We start from the raw sequence: 24,901 nt of genomic DNA on the forward strand, positions 1-24,901 counted from the left end.
ACATATAGAACAATATATATCTAACTTTACAATTTTTTAATAAAATCACAGCTTCATAGTAAAACTATTTCGTAACCTCAGCTCTCGTAATTGCATTGCTATACGTACACTCGGTGTATAATTTTTATATTATTATACTACGTGACAGTCCCATTAGATAGCCGTAGGGTTACCACACAATTTGGTATATTGGGATTTTTTTATTTTACAAGATCAAGTATTACCTACAATATTTCTATAATATTATGTTTGTTAATATGTATTTAAAAGACGCGAAAATATAGTATGTGAGTGTATGTTGTGTTTATTGAATATTTTATGCTACTTTTCATTACTTACGACTCTGATAAATCAAATCAAAAAATAATTAATTCTATGCATATAATTCATAGGTACTAAGTAGTATATACAATATTCATAATTTCAGTTCCAAAATGAATGTTTATTAATTGTTTCATAATATCAAAGTTTCGTAATATCATCAATATGACTATTGACTACAGCCTATACAATTGTTGTAAAGGTAACGCGTAATAACTAAATCGCAATTTCAACAAAATCGCTCGTCAAAACACCACATGACCCTTCGAATCAGCAAGTAACTTCAAAACGTCACCATACATAAATTACCAAGTTACAGAAATCCGATATTCTGTTTATTAAAAGACAATAAATAAAATATTGTGTCAATAAGGAATTAATACGAAACGCGATACTTCCTTCAGCGTGGTTGTGTGTGTGCGCGCGTGTATGTGCGTTATAAAGAATTGAGGTTATCTCAACGGATTGTCATTGTTTGCAAAGTATAGTTTTATATGCGACAGACGCGACGTTTTCTGGCAAAAATAAATACTGTAATGGCCAAGAAAGTGTGCTGTTATTGAGAAAAATAAGAGTTCACATCAATTACATGTCACAGATTAAAAGTATTTAGTAAACTCGTCACTTGCGTTTTCTGTAACGATTTCTTAAAATCGTGTAGGTAGAAATTACGTGAAAATTAATAAATTAAGTTAAATACAGTTTAAAAACTACAGACAACGTAAGGGTAACCTGACTGACACTATGCAATCGAGTAAAACTATGAATTGACATGACATTATGAAATTATATTGAAAAGGAACTAATCCTACGATAGTCACCTTTAGTTTCTGTGATCTGTGGATAGTCATAATGTATGTTATGGGTGCCACTGATCGATTTTTAACGACAACTGACAAGCCTTCTAAGTCCTGACTCCTGACTGACATTTTTCTCTAATAGGAAACTAGGATCTTCCAATTGCAAAACTGCAATATCTTATTATATTTTCTAACCACAGCTGTACCAAAGAATATTTTAGTTTATACTAAAAATAATAACAGTACCTACCATTTATACAGCACTCGAGGCAAAGTTGAGATTTATTAGGATACTCGTTAGGTTAAGTTTAAAGCCGTTTTAAATCTTTTCTGCGTAATATATGAGGTCGATTTTGACGGTCTTAAAGCGTGATTAGAAAATATGGAAATATAATAGTTATGTTCATTGAGTAAACGTAAATTTGTTTTATTTTAGTTGTTGGTGAAAAGAATTTCATATTCTGTATTTTATTAAAGCCTTTTACGTATCGTTTTGAAGACATTTTCAATACGTTAATAAAACATAGTAACGTATCATAGCTAAAATTGTATTACCAGTGATTACCAACTATCGTCCAAAACACCAAATATAATAATATCAAAAATAAATTCGGAGAAATTGTAAAAAAAACGCTCTGTATCTATCTACTCTACGTCCAAGAGTCACACACGCGCGCTCCGTTTGTTGACATAGGTCAGTGTCGGAACTTTATTACGCTTTTTATTCTGTCCCACGCACACATGCACAGTTCCGCGGACAGCGTTGTATGTGTGCGTGCTTTTACCGAAGAGCAATGCGTAGAGATGTCATGTTATTATGTATAGGTTTTACCATGTTATTGATAGATATAACATTTTTAAAGTGAAACTTCTAGGCACGTTGAGAGTAAAATTTAAGGTTGCGTTATGGCAATACCGGAACGTCACGGAGTAAGGTTACGATATTGGTATCATTTAACCTTGCTAAATAAGTTTCACTTCTGACACGTGTGCTCGGTACACAATTTTTTTTTTAATATTTTGAATATCACGTGATAATCATTAGATAATACCTAACATACGCGCCTCACCCCGACTTTAGTCGGATTTAATTTGTGTAACATAATAATCATTCCCAAATCACTTAAGTCTGAAGCTTATTTTTGCAATAAAAATACCTTTAGTTCAACTCTATATTACAATAATTGTAGATACTAATTGTAATTTATATTAGTATAGTTCAATTAACCCAAAACCCAAATACTACATGACTATTTCATGCATAATCACATTCACATCAATTACATTTTACTCTAGTGAACTGTCCTTCCTTTACATTCAAGTAGAAATGAGCTTAAAGGTGACTTTGAAATAATTGCTAGTTGCTTATAATAAAGTCTAAACTCTAAATCCTAGGCTGTTTTCAGTATTTACATCTATTACCTAGACCTAGAGCGTAATAACCATGCGTTCATTTCAACTTTGAAAAAAAATTTCAATATCAATATTAACGCCTAATAAAATATCGTAAAAATTTACACGTGACACAAACACATGATTATAAACAAATTGCTGCAATTATTCTGCCATCTTATCAATTACGATCTAGTAAAAAACAACACGAACAATTATATGCAATAGTTTAAAATCCATAAAAAACGTGTAAACAACTGTCGAATCGAAACGACGTAACTCACAACTGCTGTTGCTCAATTATTTACTCTATTATTAAGTACTAAGGTTGTTTTTCGTTTAATAAATAGTTATAGGAAGTAACCTCGTGGGCGGTAGATGAAGATTGTTATCTTAATCGAATGAAAGGGAGTGATATGTTTGTCTCGCTCGCACTTAGCCTACATTCCATTAGAGCCCTATTGTGATCGATTGATTGTATTTATTTATAATCCATGGGAATATAATAAATTGCTGTCTTTTCTTATCGTCATATGGAAACTACTGAATTATGGAAATAAATAAATGTATAAATTTATATAATTAGGTAGATTGGTTTGTCACTCCTAAGTCCTAAATCAATCACTTCCTAAATCTCATTTCTCATCTCTTTGTCATTGTTATTAATTGTTTAAATAACTTGTATTAGCATTTACCTATAACCTACCTACCTAAATAAATCTAATCTAAAACGGTAATTCCATCAAAATCGAACCAGTTCTTTTCAATCTCTTCTCTTCATCTACAAAATAGCCAAACAAAAAAACATTTCCTATAATATCCTTCAAGTTAAATGAATAAGGGCTCAGATACCTAATATTATTTGAAATGGAAAGAATATTTCAAATCAATCACAAGAACATCTTATACTTTAAATAAATATTGAATACAAATGTAAATATAACAAGGACTCTGGGAAATAAACATGTTTTTATGTTTTAATAAAATTATCGAGAATATTATCCTCCATTTCCTAGTAAATAACAGAAGTAAACTCCTGTAAATGCGTTACTCCGTATGTCTGTTACGTCACACTGTCTGAACGGATTTTGATAAATTTTGAAGTAGTGATAGATTCATTTTAGTAGAAGAGACTACAATGTAATGCAATAGGTATCTTCTTCTACTATTTATATGATAATAAAATTAATAATTGAAATCAAGAGCCTGAGTTATCATCACTACATAGTATAAAACAAAGTCGCTTTTTCTTTCCCTATGTCCCTTTGTATGCTTAAATCTTTAAAACTACGGAACGGACTTTGATGCGGTTTTTTTAATACATAGAATGATTCAATAGGTAGACTTTAGTGTATAATTTATTAGGTTTGAGACAAAGCGGGCGAAGCCACGGGCGGCAAGCTAGTAGGATATAAAACAAAAAGGTTCAAAGCAACGATTTCATACCAAAATAAATATCTTCATAAAATACAAAACCATACTCGAACGGCCATATTATTATTAATAACTTATAAATTATACGATTTATTTAAAAAGTCACTTACCTTTGTATTCATATTACGTATTGTTTACAAAAGTCCAAGGTTTGACTGATACCGATGAGTAATGAGGCCTTGAACCGATAAATATAAAAAATATTAAAGATATTGGAAATGTATTGTATGTAGCATCTGTATGTTTGTTCGTGTGCTTTTTGTTATACGCAACGACAGTTTTATGGTAATCTTAACACTACATGTTTATATTTAAAAAGAAATGTTGCTTTTCAAATTGGTTGGTTAATATTATGAGTTCTTTAAGCATAAAATAAACAATTAATAAAAAATATATACATTCTAAACAGACATACTAATTCTATAGAAAATCGCAGGAAATCACAAAAAACTAGCATATGCTAATAGCCAGTTAGCAAAAACACAATTGTCACCCTATCACACCGTAAGTCAAATTGATTGTTACACCGTTTTTAATTATTCTTTTTACCCCTTTATACGGTGTAATTATAGGCGAAGCGGGAAGCGATAAGTTGTTAATTGATGCTTTGACACCTGTGTGTTTAAATTACAAATACAAGAACAAATATAGAGGATAAACTGACAATATGTTTCACACATTTCATATGATTGATTAATAATACCAACTTACAAAAAAATCACAAATTATCGATTAAGAAATTCAATTTACAAATTATTATATATTTAGATTTCAAGATTTTCCCATAATAATATGATGAGGTCGTATATTATTTTTATTACTTACACTTTTGATATGGATGGATTTTCAAAATCGGTTCAGCTTTTGAGTTCATCAATATCTACGAATATACAAACAATCAAAATTTTCTTCTTTATAATATTGCGATGTTTAAATTTATATAAATATAATACATAATTACATATACATAAAAATGAAACTGTTTATTTGTTCATTGTCATTGAACCGATTCGGCCTTAGAGATTCGGCGCACTTGACTCGATTTTTTCGCGCGTATTTTTAAAAAAGGTCGGCCATACTTTATGCGTTTTTTTATCTTTTTTTATACGTTTGACCGAATTACATTTTCTTGACATACATTCTTGTTTATCTGCGTTATTGAAGAATTTACATGTAATGCAGTTTAAATAACATAAGACTAATAAAAAAAAATATTACGTATTCAATTATTTTAATTTATTTTTCTTCTATTAAGTTTCTTACAATTATTCTTTATGTACTTACTTATCTATAAAATTGGCATTGTTTTATATGTATATATTATACATTGCAGATCTTAAAGCAGTAATCTATAATTTATATTGCTATTCCCATACTAATTTGACCTTTTTTCCCTTTAATGTCCAGGATTCGAATCCAATTAAGACAATGTTTCATTAACACTTTCGATCAAAAAATCTAGTTAAAATGTAGAAGGGGTCTCTGCCGTATCTCTTAACGCGAGGTATTTCAACGCGAGGCAAGATTGGAGGTGAGGTGTGCGGGGCCGTTCGCGTGACACGCGCTCCTCGCGCTCCTCGCGTCGTTTGTTTTTCGTAACGTTAGCGCTATGCCACAGTGTAAAATACTTATATCAAAAGTAAATTGTGATCAATTTTTATTATGTAAGCAATGTAAAAGTGTTTGTGTCAGATTGTAAATATAAAAGTAAATAAAGAAATCATTTACAACTTTATAAACTGAGATAAGTAGGTACTAGGAATTTATTAATTAGCACAACATAATTATGGAAGTACTTGGTGTAACTAATAAATATTACTTGCTGCTACCAGTAGAAGCTTAGAGTATTATATTAGAATAGTATAGAGCGCGTGTATTACAATATAACTACAATACTACAACAATCTACAAAAATGGTCTGATATTATTTCTTCGTAAAATTATAAAAAAAAAAAGTTTTATTGAAAAATATAAATATCGCTAATTTCTGAACATTTTCACTCATAACATTTTTATTTATAGTTCTATGACAAAAAGTTACTGGACCAAAATTGTAGAAAATTTAATTTGCAACAAATAATGTTGACAATTTTTTTTTATCAGATTAATAGTTTAAGAGATATATCATAAAAACCATATTAAGCGCTATTTTTAAGATGGCGGCCGTGGGACAAGGGTGGCGACCCCACAAACTTGGTGATAGCTTCACACTAACCCCCCCTACACATCAAAAAAATAAAATGCGTCCTCCTAAAAAACGCAACCCCAAATGTAACTTTTCAATGAACTATAATAACAATGATTATGAACTAACTATTATCATCTATTATACAGTAAAAGTTCCTTATTCGCGCTTCCTTTATTCGCGTTTTCACTATTCGGGAATTAAAAAAATGCGACCCAATTTCTATATTCGCGACTAAAAATTTTTTTATTCGCGGATTTAATAAGTACATACATAATAATAAAATTATTCCAATAGGTATCTAACACAATATCCTTGTCAAATGGACTAATAAGAAAGTAAAATAGATCTTATTACAAGTTAGCCTAAAGTACATAATATTATGTTGTTAATTAATGATATCGCCGAGGCCTTTGACCCAAGCCGCCTTTGTCGCAAGCCGCCTTTGCCGCGATTGATGTTTTTGAGAATGTAAATAAACAGAATGGAAGCAACCTTATAACTCAATAAATAAAGTATATTTTTAAATGTAGTTCCGTTTAGGGTCCGTTCACACAGACCGGCTCTGAGAGGAGAGCAGATTCTTATCACGATGAAAACAGAGTTTTTAGTATTTGTAACTTAAGGTTTATTTTTGCGTGTGCACTGCTTTTGACATTAAGAATGCTTGAACGCGCTTGGTGTGAAATAATAAGAGGAGCTGACCGGCTCCGATCGCGTACTTTTTCTCGTTCGCGCAGCCGTTCAGCTCCGATTACATTCGCATCCGCTTTCAGATAGCTTCCAGCTGGTCTATGTGAAATAGTTGACGGCTCCGCTCCGACCAACTCCAAGCGTATACGATCCGGTCTGTGTGAAAAGAAAAATGCGCGCCGATGCTCTCCGAGCCTGTCTGTGTGAACGGACCCTTATAGTAAAAGCCGCTTTGCGTGTTTTATAGGTTTCGTCTTTCACATTCGTTACAAAAATAATTGTGATCGAGTAACGTCTACTGCACTCTTCCTAGTTTATAAATTTATAATGTCAACTAAAAAAAATGAGACACGAAAAAAATCTCAATCGTCACCTAGGAACGTATAACGTAGAACCTATAATCCCATATAATAATTACCATTCCGTATTCACGGTTTCTGTATTCGAGGCATATATTTTATGGAACATATACCCCGCCAATAAGGAACTTTTACTGTAGTGATTAATAATTATTATTAGTCAATAATCATTATTATTTGACTATTATCAATTATTTTTTAACAAATAATCATTATTGTTTTTTTCCTTAAAATAAACAACTGTAATTAATAATTATACCCCAAAATTATGCAAATAATACACCAATTACGTAATAATAATCCATACTAATATTATAAATGCGAACGTAACTCTGTCTGTCTGTCTGTTACTCAATCACGCCTAAACTACTGAACCAATTTGCATGAAATTTGGTATAGAGATATTTTGATACCCGAGAAAAGGCATAGGCTACCTTTTATTGCGAAATATGTACCACGGGCGAAGCCGGGGCGGACCACTAGTATTATATATATAAAACAAATTATTATAAACTAAACTCTTATTTCACAGTAACGCAGCTTTTATCGTTTTGAAATAAAAGCATACGAGGTGAAACTTTATGACCAACTGATATTTTTATTCTGTGGCATCAAGTAACTACGTTTTTATCATATTACTCAATTTACATACTAGTTCTCTTTTCCTGTCCTTTTTTGTGATACTGACACTGCTTTCTTCCGAATTTTGTTTGTTTTGTTACCCATTTTCAATAATTTATCTTTACTCAAAACTTAAAATCGAGCGGAGATAATTTGACACAGGTCCTACGTTAGCAAGCGCCTGATCAGGACTGGCGGGGTAGCGGGCAGCGCGGTTTGTAAAGAAAACGCTGGGCAACGTTAAGTTCTGAGATATAATATGTATTTAATAATTACAGGGCTTCAGTAGAAAACCAAAATTTAGCACGTTTTCTGCAGTACATCAAAATACATATCCTTATATAAAAATTATTTCCAAAATCAGAAATTTCATTAATAAATAATTCGTTTTCGATCTTTATTTTAGCCTATTTTTATGATTTTATATGATCGAACAAAATACACGTGGTTGTGTAACAAATTAGCACACTTTTTAGGAAATATCTTGAAGTGTATTGATTATTTTTTCTAGAAGCGTCATATAATTGCAAATACATGAAAAATTTGATCTTGCAAACCAATTTTACTCCGCTTCGCTGAAAGGACTCCCCTTAATAGAGAACTAATGCTCCGTTCGCGAGACCATTTGTAAGAAAAATTATAGCCCGCTCATATTTTATAGCTGTTAAGGGCATTTCATAGGATGGCGAAAAAATAAATTTGAAATCCAGTTTTTTTTTTGTTATATAAACAGAGATGCTCAATTCTTATCTTATAAACTCAAACAGGTAATTCAGAACTTGTGAAATTGGGCAGAAATGTACAAAATTGTTTATTTATTTAAGTTATTTATTGAGCTAACTTCCATATCGTGCGTGTCATTCTTTTCATTTCTAATTGTAGATAAAATGTATTAAATTAAAAACCTTAAATATGTACATACACTGTATATTATGTAAGTATAATAAATGAAACATACGAATCCGCTAATGTTGTTAGTAAAATTTTATACAAGTGGAACCTATGAACTTCCCTTTTCTCAGATTTTGTGACATTGAATTTTTAACGATTTAGATTCTGGTTCGATAGAATGCTATCTCTGTACTAACATAAGTTCCTATTATAGATAAATCATAATAAATCTATCCTTAGTTTTTGTTTCTATTGTATTTGTTCTCAGATATACATAATATTTTTGAATTCTTACTAAATACAACTAAAGACCGCATATTTTAAATTATAGGTACATTTTATTTAAATTACTTATTTACATAACTATAGACTACGTTCTTATCTACAAAAAATTATCAACGCAGATAATAATTTCCATGCTATATAAAACTATTATAGCGTTATATCGCTAGCTATCTAACCAGAGGCTAAACCCTCAATTTTTCAACCCGCTAATTACAACGGGGAGGCACGTCTTTGCTATCACGAGAGCGTTTTAAAAACGATTCCATTTTGTTTTATAATTTATATTTTTTATGAATGTCTAAAAAAGCTTTGTTTAGTTAGAAAGATATTCTAAATTTGTTTTTTTTTTTAGGAAAAACATCACCAAAAAATTGTGAATTTTTAATGCAGGTAGGTAACTTCGTAAATTAAAAAATACAGTATAAATAATAATAATCGCAATAAATTAATTACTTAAGTATATAAAACTGATTTCTATCCTGAGGAATGTTTATGAAATCAATTTTATGTAAGTTACTAACTAATCCTAAATAAACTAACTTACAAATAAACAAGAAAATCATTCATTTCCATTACCAGTATCAGTTAATCTTCCGGGAACCGAACCTTAGACCTCATACCGTATCAAAAGCATAAATTCTTTGCGATTTCTTCGTTGCGTGTACCGAGCGTCTAATTCCACTTTCTAGCACGCGTGAAAGGGCTACAGTGCTGGCCAACTTTATCGGCACAGTACATTTCATTTTAATTTTAAATATTATGTAGAAGTATTCATTACTTTAAATGTATTTTGAATTATAATGTTGTTTTATAGCCGAAAAGCAAAATTTTGTGTTTTTATAGGACTTAGTGTGGAACATTTTGTAGACTGAACGGATAATTTTTTTGTCTAAACTTTTTTCAAAAGCAGAAACAGTCGGTATACGGTTGTAATTACTACAAACTATAACGGCATAGTTACATTTTTCAATAAATATATTATCTAAATTAAATACTTATTATGATTTATACATTTTCGGACTATTTCATTAATCTGGCAGAATTGAATAAACTATTAACTAACTAACTCAATCTTATAATACGGGTATTTCCTACGCTATTGTATAATTAATAAATAACTTAAATTCTAGTTAACCAAATGTAATTATAACAATGACACAAATTATTGTGGTTTATCCGAAAAATACTAAAAATACTTTAATTAAGAGTTAACTGAATAACAATTACAAATACCCATATTTAGCGTACAAATCAATTATTTTCCCTGTATTTACTGAAAAATAAACATATTATTGTGACAGGAAACGGATAATTAAATTTATAAAACACATTTAAGCTGATTTAATAAATGTTTATGTCGAGTTTTTCCTTAATTCGCAACAGAAATAATTGAACCATAACGTATGACTACACCATAATCAACGAACGTGTTTTTACAATGTTTTGTGATATGTGGAATTCGAATTTGTTTCACAATGCATTCTTACCACAGGTATTTATTGCTATTTTTATTATAATTTCACTTTATTCGCATGTAACAACTCTAAACGTCTACAATATTTACTGGCTTTTTAATAGTGTTAAGTCGTTAGTATAATTTATTTAAAACTGAAGCTTTAATAAAACTTTGTTATGTACCTATGTGCAAACAATAATATGATTAAAATCTTTCTATACAACCGTAGTTAACAAATACACATCGAAACGAAACTGACAAAATACGTTTTAAAATATATTAACATCAAATCGTTATTACATTTCAGACTAATATTTATCCTCATACAGATTCTTATTTTTAATACAAAATAACTATTATTTCCTAGTCTATCGATTTCCACGTCCCGCACTGTACGGATTGCGTGCCGAAAGTCGTTTCTTTGCAATCGCAAGAAACTGGGGGTATTCTATAAATATAACCAAGTATAGAATGAGATTAGACCTGTATTTGTAATGAATATTGACTTTAGTTTTTTATCATTCATATCCATCATTTAAATGACCCTAACGGTGCAATGGTTAGAATTATTACAGTTTGTAATATATAAGCAACTAGAGGTCCGCCCCGGCTTAGCCCGTGGAACATGTTTACGTTTTCTCTACATAAGAACCATCGTCGTACTTCAAGGAATATAATAAAAAAAGAATTAACGAAATCGTTTCAGCCGTTCTCGAGTTATGCGCTTACCAACACATTTTGCGATCCATTTAAGGATCGATTTGGTTCGATATTAGTATGAAATTATTCGTTATAGTGATTCTGATTAAATACGTATGACGAATATGAGGAAACAATTTGTTGTTTTTATAATAATATTTTTTTTACCATGAATGTCTATAACAGGAGAACAAAAATATGTATTGATAATATTCGTTAATATTATCCTTATGTGTGCTAGGTCATAACAACAACCCATGATATAGGATAGGACGGCCTTATCACTCGGCGTAATCTCTGCCAGACAACCCACTCAAACCTATCTATCACGATATACTTTTTGGAATGTAATCACTATCTGAAAATATAAATAAATATTATACATATAAACAAAACGATTTCACGCACAAATTTTTAAGCTAATAAAAAATGCTAATTTTTCATTGTTTCTTTAGGCTCCTTTTACACTATAAACTCAGTTTAATAAAATCATGATACTTTTATACCATAGTCCTTTTCACCTAACATGATTCCTGTGTCATATCGATTGTTGACACGTCTAGAGATTGCCTTGACTGAAATCGTATCAATTGTTTCCGATTATTGATAATATTTATTTTATACGGAAATGAAATCGATTTGAATAAAGGACCAAAATTAGTTATTTCGGCATTTCGCCAAAAAATAAGTAATGAAACTGAGCAAACAACAGCGACAAAAAGTGGTACATTGTATGGTATATTGTAGATATTATACTGCTACCTATTAAAGCCAAATTATGAACACTATACCTTTGATTCAAAAGTATTAAAAGATGCAATAAATAACACTACAATTTCACCATATCTCGACTGGAAGCAATTTCTTTGCTTTGAAATTATAGCCCAGTAGACGCGTGTGTTATGACTTTTACACATGAAACTGTACCTTATTTACTGAATTTAGAACTTTACTAGTGGTCCGCCTCGGCTTCGCTCGTGGTACATATTTTGCAATAAAAGGTAGCCTATGTCCTTTCTCGGGTATGAAAATATCTCCATACCAAATTTTATGCAAATTGGTTCAGTAGTTTAGGCGTGATTGAGTAACAGACAGACAGAGTTACTTTCGCATTTATAATATTAGTATGGATATGACGGACTAGCTGCGCTCCGCGGTTTCACCCGCGTGGCTCCGCTCCTGTTGGTCTTAGCGAGATGATATATAGCCTGTAGCCTTCCTCGATGAATGGGCTATCTAACATCGAAAGAATTTTTCAAATCGGACCAGTAGTTTCTGCGGTTAGCGCGTTGAAACAAACATACAAACTCTTCAGCTTTATAATATTAGTATAGATTTAAAACTAGATTTATTTCCCTCTTACCTTTATTGTGAGTAGGTAATAGAAACATATATAGGTTACGTTTTAATAAAAAGACAGGGGATATACCTATAACTAAAAGAAACAAAGATGTAAAAAATGTTACTGTTTCATATTACATTTTTTATTTTTTTAACATCATTATTCTAATCTGTGAAGGATAAAATGTAGAATAATTAATATACAATATCTGAAATATACCAACCCGTATTTGAACTGCAGCGTGGACATAGGAGGCTCGTGGCCCTGCAGTGGAAACAAATAGACTGATGATGATGATGAAATTGATTACTTAAAACCAATAATTATTATCTGAAATCTACCTGATTGATATATTAAATCCCTACCAAAGTTAAAAAAGAAATAAGGCAAAGAATAACATACATTCCTAATACTACTCAAGCAGAGACGCATGTTAAAACTAGTGATCAAAACAAAGACACAACAAAGTTAGCTATAAATTCTTATATCTCTTATAAAAGGTACCAGTGTTTTTAATTAAATTTAAAAATAAAGGTAAAACAAAAGTTCGCTGCCGTTTCTTTGTCTCCCGATAAAAGTTGAAATTACATTATTAAGTTTAAAATGTTTCACTTTAAAACATTCCCATTTTTGTTTCGCAAAGTGACTGTTTATTTGCTTTTGCAAGTTTATAAAGTATTATATTATGAATTTCTAAACTTATTATTTTATGGACTAATAATGACAAGTACCTATTGAATTATGAAGAGATATTTTATAATTTTATAAATCAACTTTAGTTTTTGATCGGTATCAGCATGAACAATATTTTAATATATTGTGAAAATCAATACTAATATAATAAAGCTGAATAGTTTGTTTGTTTGAACGCGCTAATCTCGGGAACTACTGGTCCGATTTGAAAAATTCTTTCGGTGTTAAATAGCTCATTTACGCCAGCTACGAGGGTGATACCGCGCGGAGCAGCTAGTATTACCTATATAATATCTGAAAATTTAATTCTCGTATGATAAAAGATATTTTTTTAAACCTGAAGCCCATGGAATATTCTTTGTTCTCGTTCAAGCCAACTAGAGCACGTGAACTTAAGCTAGTTATTTCCTTGTTTATGTGTTTGTTACCTATAGCATCACTACGACTCAATAGTGTTTATGTGTTTGTTATAGTATCACTACGTAACTACTCAAGGAATATTTACAAACATTTTATCAAAACCTATTTCGCGGAATTGTTCCCTAATTGAATATTGATAGATGTATAAAATAATAGATTTATAAATAATAAATATACTGAACGCATTCAATTTAGAATACCTACCTACTCATGAAAATTTATTTATGCTTTGATATACCTACTTATAGTATTTCCTTGAAGCAAACAAGTTTTGGGAAAACCTTTATTTCTTCTAAAAAGTCTATCAAGGAATTAAATAAAAACACATCCTGTTTTCAGAAATAACCGTAATTGTTAATTATTTTAATTAATTAACACAATAATAATATGTAGGTATAATATCATCTTGATTCAGCGCTATGAGACATATGAAATAATTTTCCGCACTATTTCCGTGTTCACAAGATATCTTCAAACTGACTTGTACGATTTTGAAAATGTTTTCCACATTAATAAATCTTATCATTATTTAAAAAAAACATAGTTATTGTTTCGTTTTGGAAATAGGTTTACACTACCATCTACTACCTACCCCACAGAACATAATATAAAGAGGACCTACCCACTGCAGCGATGTTAATAATATTTTTTATAAGTAGCATACCTACTTTATTGGCAATTAATGAATTATTACACAAAAATAATCACGATCAAATTTTAAGAAAAATATTCGTATAACATTGTTTTCTTTGTACTGGAATTGAATCGACGACTTTTTATTTAATTTTATTTTAAAACGCCAATTTTGCCATTTATAAATGAGATGTTAAAATAGCTGGTAACTTCAATATCATAATTTAAATTATACCAGGCAACGGTATATAATAAAAGTTGATCCCAATTTTAACTGTACAGTGTACACCCTTATTTTACTCTAGAACAAATAGCTATCTATAATCGCTCGAAATCCACAGATATTCATGCACAAGAACGCCATGCAGATGCATGCCAGGGAGCTGCAGCGGGGCCTGGGGGGCGAGGTGAAGCCGCACCAATGCCAGCAGTGCCTGAAGTCCTTCAGCTCGAACCACCAGCTCGTCCAGCACATCAGGGTACACACCGGCGAGAAACCTTACAAATGCTCGTACTGTGATAGAAGATTCAAACAGCTGAGCCATGTACAGCAGCACACACGATTACATACAGGTAAGTTGATTTTGGATTTGGAACACGTCCGTGCGTGGTGACGTCTCGTTGTCGAATGAGCTAAATGCTTGTCGCTTGAGCGGATAACTTTTTTTTATTAAAACTTAGGGTAGTGTGTTAATTAATATGGAATATTACTCGAAATGTAGCTATAACAATTATTATGAACGGAATAGAAAATGCGCTAGTTAATAAGTAAAAAAAATATAGATAATATTTAAAATAGAAAATTCGTTCGTAGTTATACTGAAAAGTGATAAGTCAAAGTTAAGTTCTGTGATATCAAAAAATTAATAAAACTTTTTAACTGTTTCAAAAGGGATGAAACTCTGGAAATTAGTGAAATATTTCCTTCACTCGGACAGTCTTTGTCTTGAATTTTTAGGGTTCCTTTTGGAGATTCAAAATTCAAAATGTTTTTCGTCATTTCATAATAAATGAAATACGACAACCAAATACCTGTTTTTCTAATAGAGCAGTGAGGTTAATAATTTATATATTGGAGAAGTATTTCAGACACTTAAAGAACTGTACAATTAATTATAATAATAGGTCAATTGCAATGTAAGATAAGATTATTAGGGGAGCGGGGGGCACGTTGTTACAATTTTTAGATAATTATTAATATCACAAAAGCTATCAAATAATGTATACATTTTATTGCTTTTACCATTAGTGTGTCTATTCAGCTAGTAGAATAGCATTGGAAAAATATTAAAATTAACGTAATTTTTCTCATAATAGAGAATTATTGAAATAAGTCGATTGGAACAACTTACCCCTGACTTGGGGCTAGTTGTTACAGCTTTGGGGTACGATGTTACAGTAGGTAAATAAACAAAAAGAACAATAATAAATCATTTATTTTTTATTATTTCAAAACGTTATGAATAAAAGAGACTATTTTTAACGGTCTTATAACATTTATAAGCAATTATAATATCTATATCGTAATTTTCCAACTTTTTAACAGTAATAATCACATAACTTTGGCAGGAACTTTCTTAAATCTTATATAAAACACTTTTTCATTACTGAATTAGAAAACTTCGTCAGTAAATACTAACATGTAATAAATTATTTATACTTTTTTAACTTGGCACTTCAGTCAAACTAAAATCTACTACTACATTTTGCTTTCTTTACGAATGCTCGTTTTATTCTGCAGTACTTCTGCCGCAGCAGATTCATAAACTTCTTGACTAGTTGTACCTCTTTCCGTTTTTTTTATAGTTTCTCATTCTAAAAAAAAACATTGAGTATTTAGAATTAAAAAAGAATTGAAAGATTAACCATTGTTTTAAAAAGCAAGAATGCGCCCGTCGGAACGAAAGCTTCAATTTCTTTCCATTTATTCTAATTTTTAAGTACAGCGTAGTCATTTCTAAATGATACTCAATGAGATGAACAATAATACAAGGTCTGAGGCAAGTCTTTACATGTAACAACCTACCCCGAAAAATTGTAACAACCTGCCCCATGGTATGTTTTTTAATTAAAATTAAAGCCGCCATTAATGGATATTAATAGCAGAATAAAACGCTATTACAAATTAAAACTTGATACATTATGAACGTTCGAGGTGAAAAAAATTTAGAGAATAACAAATATAGACAGCAGGAATCAAAAATTTCGTAAAAGATTTTGTTACTTTCTTGATGGAAATCGAGACACGTGCACATAACCTAACAGTTTGCCGCTCGGCGGGTCACTGATTGTTTTTTTGCAACGCACGATGTTATAACGAAACAAATGAGTCCACTTACATCTACCAAAGAGTTAAAAATCCCGGTAAAAAATGCGTGTAACTTCTTACCCCTGTAACAACAAGCCCCCCGCTCCCCTACATACAATTATATCTCACAAAAATTATAGACCAGCATTCAAACCACATTAGCAAATTGCCCGCATAATTTTCACCTTTGATTACGATTTATTTACTTTAAGTAAACTATAAATACAACTAAATATAGATGGTGTGAATTCCCATTTAGCTCGACTATTTTCTATCAGTTTATTAAAATATCGTGTAGGTAATTTACTTATAAAAACTTTCATTTTTATTAGTTTTATATTTTCTTTTATTAAAATTTATCCATATTTGGTTAAAAATACATTTTCACGTTTTAAAATTAAAATTGAATAAAGTAGAGTCAATTTATAAAAAATTGTATTAATTAGGATACCCTATATTTGTCCTTTAAAATTCCATATAGGTAGGTAAATAATTTAAATCAATGACCTACCTACGCAACCCAGCTTTTATAAATCATGTCACGCTTAGCCACTTTGTGAGTTTAATATCGAGTTTTGGCGCTACGGAGCGGAAGATCGCAAAGTAACTTGCCACCTGCCGTTTTTATCTTGACCGTTTCGCTAAATCTCTGTTTTAATATTGTTTTATGTGTATTTGAACTTTTTTATAAAGCGTAAATGATAGGTTTTTAAGTACGTTACGCAGACACTAAGGCAAGTTTTAAACTTATTAAACAATTAATGTAGAGCGTAAAAATTAGTCAAACATAAATAATTCGTAAAAAATCGATATACATTCGGTACACATTAATAATAACACATAACCAAATATATGTATAGATTAAAAACAAATTAAAAAAGTACTCAAGCTACCTGAATGCTTCATTTATCCTATCCTACTAATATTATAAATGAGAATGTTTGTGAGGATGTCTGTATGTTTGTTACTCTTTCACGCAAATTCTACTAAACCGATTACAATGAAATTTAGCACACATATAGAGGGTAACTTGGATTAACACATAGGATAGGTTTTTTTCCGGAAATCCCACGGAAACGGGAACTATGTGGGTTTTCCTTTGAAAACGCGGGCGAAGCCGCGGGCGGAAATCTAGTACATAATATACCGAAAATACCATTAAAAGTAATTTAATTTTCCACTTACAAAGAAATAATTGTAGCAAGTTTTTCAAGGCGATATCCAAACCTAGTAATTTTCTTTTCAACGTAGGGTGGATTTAATTGTATGCTACATACGTTTTTAATGTTCCGACATTTACAGTCATTTTCTTTTAATATTTGTGATATTTTTTAATACATACCTATATTATGTAAAATATTTAGGTACCAGTAATTATATTAGTCAATACCTAATGAAAACTCATAAATTATAATTTTATACGTAATATACACAATTGCATAAGGACGTGGATACATTTGTCACTCTTTCACTTTAAAAACTACTCGACCAATATGGCTGAAATTTGGTATGAAGATAGATTATAGTATAGTACGTGATAATTTAAAATATCCTCTATATCTGAGTAAACGACCAAAACCGCTACCATAAATCATTCTCTAACAACCTCAAAAAATGTTATAAGAGTCTAAAATAATCTGAAACTTTCTGCAATATTATCTCTTCACTTTATAAATAGCCTTAACCTACTTTATTTCATTTATAAGAGGAAAGCAGAAGCATCCATTACTGGAATTAATATTATAAAATACATCACTTAAATGAAGGATATTAAAGTAACTATTTATTAAACTGAACTACCTATAGAAATAATGTGTGGTAGGTAGTAAGAGAAAAGATTATACATACCTATCTATATATTCTAAAGGTATATTATTCTATTTTATATTATAAAGCTTAAAGTTTGTTTGTTTGATCGCGCTTATCCCAGGCACTACTGATCCGATTTGAAAAAGTCTTTCGCTATATGTATATGTACCTATCTATATCATTACGCTAAGACCAACAGGAGGTAAGCCACGCGGATGAAACTGCGAAGCGCAGCTAGCCGATAATATTATTTTTTATTAGGTACAATATTTCTTCTGTCTACATGAAGTAGGCTGTGCTTATTAACTACTGTAAGTAGTTAATTAAAACGACTTCGTAAGAGAAAAACTTCATTCAATGTATCAATTAGAAAGTGAATATGTTGATAATATTATCTACGACTAAATAACAAAGATGTAGTAGCCATTTTTAATTTTTTACACCTAATAAAAGTTGAGAAATAATATCTTATTAAACTATTAAAAATGTTGCAACAGAAATAGATCTCTAGTTACAACAATTCAGTTTTAACGTTTTTGTATTAGGTAGTAGGTATGGGATCGATAAATAAAACCAGATAGGCAAGTGTAATATGTGTCAAGTCATTTGTAATTGTAGCATCTTCTTAATAAGGATCGAGTTGGTTCTTCAAGTAGTGAATAAAAGTATATATTTTTTGTAATTAAAATACAAGTTATGTACCTACATATCTACATGATAAAAAATATCTGTTTCACTCCTTTTAAAGTGCTCTCACAGATCCAGTAATAAAGATATAAATCGAACATTTAAGTAGACAAATAAGAAACCATTAAGCGTATTTAAAACGGCAATAATCACACTCTATCAATTCCACACTCAGTGTTACCATTTAATTAAAAACCGGACCTCGCGAAACGTCATAAAGTCAACACCTTCCGTCAGTATGTCATGTGTGGACAGCTAACTGGCAATTACGACAATTAATAAACTCATTACGCACTAGCCAATCGTACCGTGTATAAATAGTTAATTACTGGCAACTCTAGCCGTTCGATAAAAAACGTGGGAATAGACAATACGTTCCATTTTCAATATTCCATTTAAATATAGAGCCAGTTTTGGAAGCGTTCTACATTGTGGTTCTACTTTCAAATTATTTTCCTTTTTCGAATTATACGCTGGAAAAACCGAATTCATTTACTTTATTAATATCTACTTACAACAGTGCTCTATGTAAATTTTAATTAAAGTGGCATTTGTAAGATAAAAAACACATTATTCTTCACGTAAACTTTATACATGGAAACATTATTTACGCGTCTTTTTGCACATAAATCTAATAGATTACACAAAACATTTGTTTAAATTTACGCAATCCATTAACTAAATAGCTGACCTTTAAACGCAAAAACAATCATCGTCGAAGAATTTAATTTGCCATCAACAGCGCAAAAAGATAAGATAATTTATACAGAGCCGTGTGAAAAAAGTAACGAATAATAGAATTATAATGCACATACGAATGGTTCGCAGCGCCGCCCATTGGCTAGTTGAGAGGTGGAAAAACACGTGAACGAAATTTTTTCTAAAACACGTAGAATATACGTTCGAACGGCGAGCTGCGATTGGCCGGCGAGTCGCTCTCGGCTGTCCATTGGCCGATTTTTTTTCCCGCTTTTCACGTACACGGCTAGCGGTTTTTTTTGTGGAAACTTCGGCCAATGGAACGCGCGTAGTTTGAATTATAAAAGTTGTTCTGCTCTGTGGCGTGTAGAACTATAAATTGTCTTTGGTGCCTATAAACGTTCAGATCGGTGCGATATAAAAACGTGACGCAACGTTTGCTAATTTTATTAACATTTCTAAGTTGTTTATTGCAAATGTTATTATGTTTGTGCGATGTTATTAAATTGATAATGTTGCGAAAAGGTATTAGCCGCGAATACGATGATTTCGTGCATACTTGTATTAATATTTAATGTTTAAATTTTAAACAGTTGTTTAGAGAGCTTTTCTTTGTGGTTTCGCTAAAAGTAAAAACACTGAGACTTGAGATTAACTACCTGAGCTTGTACAACATTAGAATCGATTCCTAATTAATAAAGTATTGTATATTTTTTTTATTTAATTAAAATAACAAGTACAGAGATACTGCAGTCAGAAAAACATAACGATTGTGGTATTAATTATTTTAATGAAGCATACACTGTTATGACTGTAATTGATAAAAATAATGCGCAATAATTATTTCCTTATAACACATTAAAAGTATTAGCTGTGCACATGCAACACTAGCTATGCCGCGCGGTTTTACCCACGGCCAAACCCGGGATAAGCAAAATCAAGTATTTTTGTAACTCATGTTTGTAACCTATATTTCTGTAAAGTTTCATCCAAATACATTCAGTAGTTTTCGTGAAAAAGTAACAAACATACATACATATTACATTAATATTAGTAGGGATAGGTAGTAGGATTTAATCTGCTATATTTTAAGCGGGAAACAGCGATGCGATGTGTTTTATAATGGCCGCCCAGTTTAAATTTGGAATTCCGAAGACGTATCCCGTATGCCGCGATGTATGCGTTCATGTTTTATTAATTCTATTTCAATTTAGAATGCAGTAATTTTGGGTTATTGTCCATTACAGAATCAAATGGTTTATTGTTTATGGCAGGTTTTTTTTATTATGGAAATTTAATTTGTTAGTAGCTACGTAAGTAGATATCTAATCAAGTTTTCCGGAGTAATAGATAGGTACTTATCTACTTAGATGCTTTTTATTGTTAGTAAGTAAGTAATAATTTGTTATTAAATCACATTTTACCTGGAAGAGATTGCTCTGTAGCTATAAGGTCGCCTAATTTTGCAAAATAATAAGTTTTTTTTTGTAGGTACTTTTTGTGTGTACATTAAAGTATTCATCTTTTATTCATTCATTTTTATACTTAGATAGTAATAGTACGTAATACCTACTTACAAAGTTACAATGTAATTTTTATCCGTAATTCGAGCAATGTCGGACATCGTCGGATATTTTGGTCAGACGTTGAACCATTGCGATTCTGTGGTCAGGACAAACGTTACACTGACGTCTGAAATCATACCAACAAGCGAATCAATACCAAGTATAGACTACCTATAGATACAATATTAAAAAATAACTTTAAAGCAGGACTATTCAGTATTTAATTACAAATTATCATAAAAGGTAATCAATTGTATTATTATTTAGCTCTTTATAGATATTACTCATATTATTCTTATATTTTCAAAAAATTCAGTTTATATTTCGTATTTTTAGTTACTCAATAGAACATACATATTAATAGTACCTAATTGTTTTTCTGATTACCTACCATAGATATATAAAAATTTGTAGTTCTTTACTCCACTCTTCCTGACAAAACATTTGTATCTCACGCAGCCTGATTAAAAAGGTAATTTCACGTTAATTCCAAAATTAACATACGTGGTCATTACAACTATAGGCTAGTGCATCCACCCCGGGGTGGCTTGGGGTTTGGGGCGATCGATATTATCAGCCACGATGACTGGAGCATTTTGATATTATACCTATGTAGTATAGTATACGTAATGAGGTGTGGCGTAAAGTATATAGAACATGGTGCGTTTAAATATATTAATGTAAGTACCTATAGATATATACTATATAGGTACCTAAGTATGACATGATTATAATATCAATGTAGATAGAATGTATTTATAGGTAGGTACCTAATATTATATCTTAATATATATAAATCTCGTGTCACAATGTTTGTCCTCAATGGACTCCTAAACCACTTAACCGATTATAATAAAATTCGCACACCATGTGCAGTTCGATCCAACTTGAGAGATAGGATAGTTTAAACATGTAGGTACCACGGGCGAAGCCGGGGCGAACCACTAGTAGGTTATAGTATTTTCTGTGAGTAGGAAAAACCTTATTTTGATAAAGATATAGATAGGTAGGTACCTAATTGTTTACTTTTATTTCAAACTAGCTTACTGCTTGCGGCTTCGCCTGCTTTGTCTATAACCTAATTAATTAGGTATATACCTTGAATCACTCTATCTATTAAAAAAACTGCATCAAAATCCGTTGCATGCGACCTTGTTTTATATTCTGTAGTGAAGTTCATTTTAAAGATTTAATTACAGATATTTATATCGATATCTCGAATTTTCATTGTCATTTAGGTAATATAGGATTAAGGATTTAAGGACCCCTTTGATTAAAAAAATTTCTAAAGTGGTTTTCTTTTTGAGGTTTTATGTTCCACGGTAGAGTGAACGCGAAAAGTCTTCTTTTCGGATAATGATTTTCATGATTCATTTTCATTAATGCAGATAGCTAATCGATTTTTAATATTATTAGAAAATATTATACTTTTAAAGGAATCAAGGGACCTTTATACTTTATAGTTTGATGTGTTCTAAGTACCATTTTTTCAGCTGCAGTTTAACCTATTAAGTTATTACGACGATTGAATACGATAGCAGATATGCTTAAATCTTTAAACTACGCAACGGATTTTGATGCGGTTTTTTAAATAGATAGAGTGATTCAAAAATAATGTTTTAGTATATATTACTAAGTAAAGCTTTTGGAATACTTACATAACTGGATAAGATTTTAGATATTAATATTAAATAATTTAAAGATAGATACCTAGGCTAGAAAACCAGCATTATTAAAACAGTTTTTTACCATTAGGTACCTACTCTATAAAAGTGGACATATAATAATTTGATTAGGCATATAACATAGTTAAAGAGGGGGTTAATTAAAGCTTAAAATATATCTGTCTCCCTCTAACACCCGATACCACAATTGTGGCACATTCAATGTATTTCCTCTAAATCTATACCAGTGATATGCGATATGTTTATTTTGATTAATTGATTGCGATTAGAATTGTTTATTCACTAGCTGGTGACGAGGTTTTGGCTGTGTGTTTATTAGATATATTATATATTTTGGATGTGGAGTGTAGGTTATTTAGAATACCTAGATGAAGTACCTACCTACCTTATATGATAGAAAATGCCTAGTTTAAAGCCTGATCATGTTTTAGCGAAAATTAATAAGTAAATAGGTAGTACCTACCGCACCTCCGCTCTATTCCATGAACTCATGGAATAGAATAAATTGTTTTTTTAATATATTTTTGATAATTTCTAAATTAATTGAAGTGCCTCTTACTAACTGAAACTGTTTTTTTGATTTTACGCAACTTAGCGCATTATTTCTAAAACCACTACAATACAAATGCGCACACACACTAATAACATTTTCCATAAATAAGTTTGACGTCCGCCATTTTGCCCCATACGGCCCAAACCCCAAGAACGAAGGGGATAATGAAGCCTCGTCCCCCGAGAATTGCTGTAACTCAAGCAAATAACTAATCCATCTTATCATTGAACAATTTTTAATGGAAAAATTTGTCTGCTTGAAAAGAAATCCGGCACTCTGGGGACCCAGTATTAGGAATATATTATGTGGTAAGAGTTAATCTATGTAATGGGGAATTAAAAAGGAATGGTTAATTTTTTTTTTTATAATGAGTGGAAATGTGCTTTAAGACGCTACGAACGTTTGGTAGAGTTGGTCTTATAAGTTAATAAAATAACGTGTTAGTCCGTTTAATATTCTACGTAGAAGAGACACTTTTTACGTGCATTTACTATGGAGGATGATTTGACAGCCTTTACAAAAGCTAAAACACTTAATATGTTTCACGGTATTTTCGTGAAGTATTTCGAAATTCGAATTTTGTTTTATAAAAGTTCGAAAACACAAAAACAGAACGCATCCCAATTTAAATTTGGAATAGAATATCGCGTTAAAAACAAAAAAACTTTTTTCCAGCCAGTTCAAAACCGTAGTTTAATTTTGACAGCACACGAGTATAACGAGGTAACGTCAAAATTTTACTATTACTAACTTTTTGCAGTCGAAATCCATTGTGAACTTGCCGTTGAGTTTTATTACAATCTGAATTCATACATTTTTGTGTGAAATTAAATTGAGTTGCGTACTTTTGTTTTGCTGTGCTGGTACAGAATTTTGTTTTATCGCAACTTTATTTCGTTGAAAATTATGCTATTTACATTTGGATATATGAAACTAGTGGAAAATTGTTGCCATTTTGTTATTCGATCTGTATTTGTTTACTACATTGTAGGTTATTAGAAAGAAAACAAATTTTGAAGTTGTTTTGCTGTTTAATGTTTATGAAGGAAATAATAAGTGAACTTTTAACATTATGATAGATATTATTTAGATTATTTATAAAGATCTAGTGTAGGTAAGTTTACCTACATAGATAGTAGATCTAGGTAGGTTCCTTTACATTACAATAATGAAATAAAAGGATTTTATTAAACAAGTTGGTTTAAAAAGATTATCACATAACGCGTACTTATTCAATCAAATAAAATAGGTAACCGTTTATGAACACACGTTAGCACCAACGATAGCATGCGTTGTTATATCATTGATTTTATAATCTAACATGATCTATATATTACATACTTATATACATACGTAGAGTACGTGTGTATT

The 24,901-nt window shown here is 30.8% G+C and overlaps 1 protein-coding gene across 12 annotated transcripts in view; it reads left to right on the forward strand.

The window, feature by feature from the left end:
* The window catches only part of LOC123703385 (zinc finger protein 768-like), a 98,549-nt gene that overhangs the window by 49,401 nt on the left and 24,247 nt on the right, over positions 1-24,901 (forward strand). For all 12 annotated transcript variants that reach the window (XM_045651303.1, XM_045651311.1, XM_045651307.1 and 9 more), the window contains one exon: positions 14,566-14,797. In XM_045651303.1, coding sequence (XP_045507259.1) covers positions 14,566-14,797 — 232 coding nt within the window. The remainder of the gene's footprint in view (positions 1-14,565; positions 14,798-24,901) is intronic.

The sequence above is a fragment of the Colias croceus genome, chromosome 26 (assembly GCF_905220415.1).
Source record: "Colias croceus chromosome 26, ilColCroc2.1".
NCBI classification, from domain to species: Eukaryota; Metazoa; Arthropoda; class Insecta; order Lepidoptera; family Pieridae; genus Colias; species Colias croceus.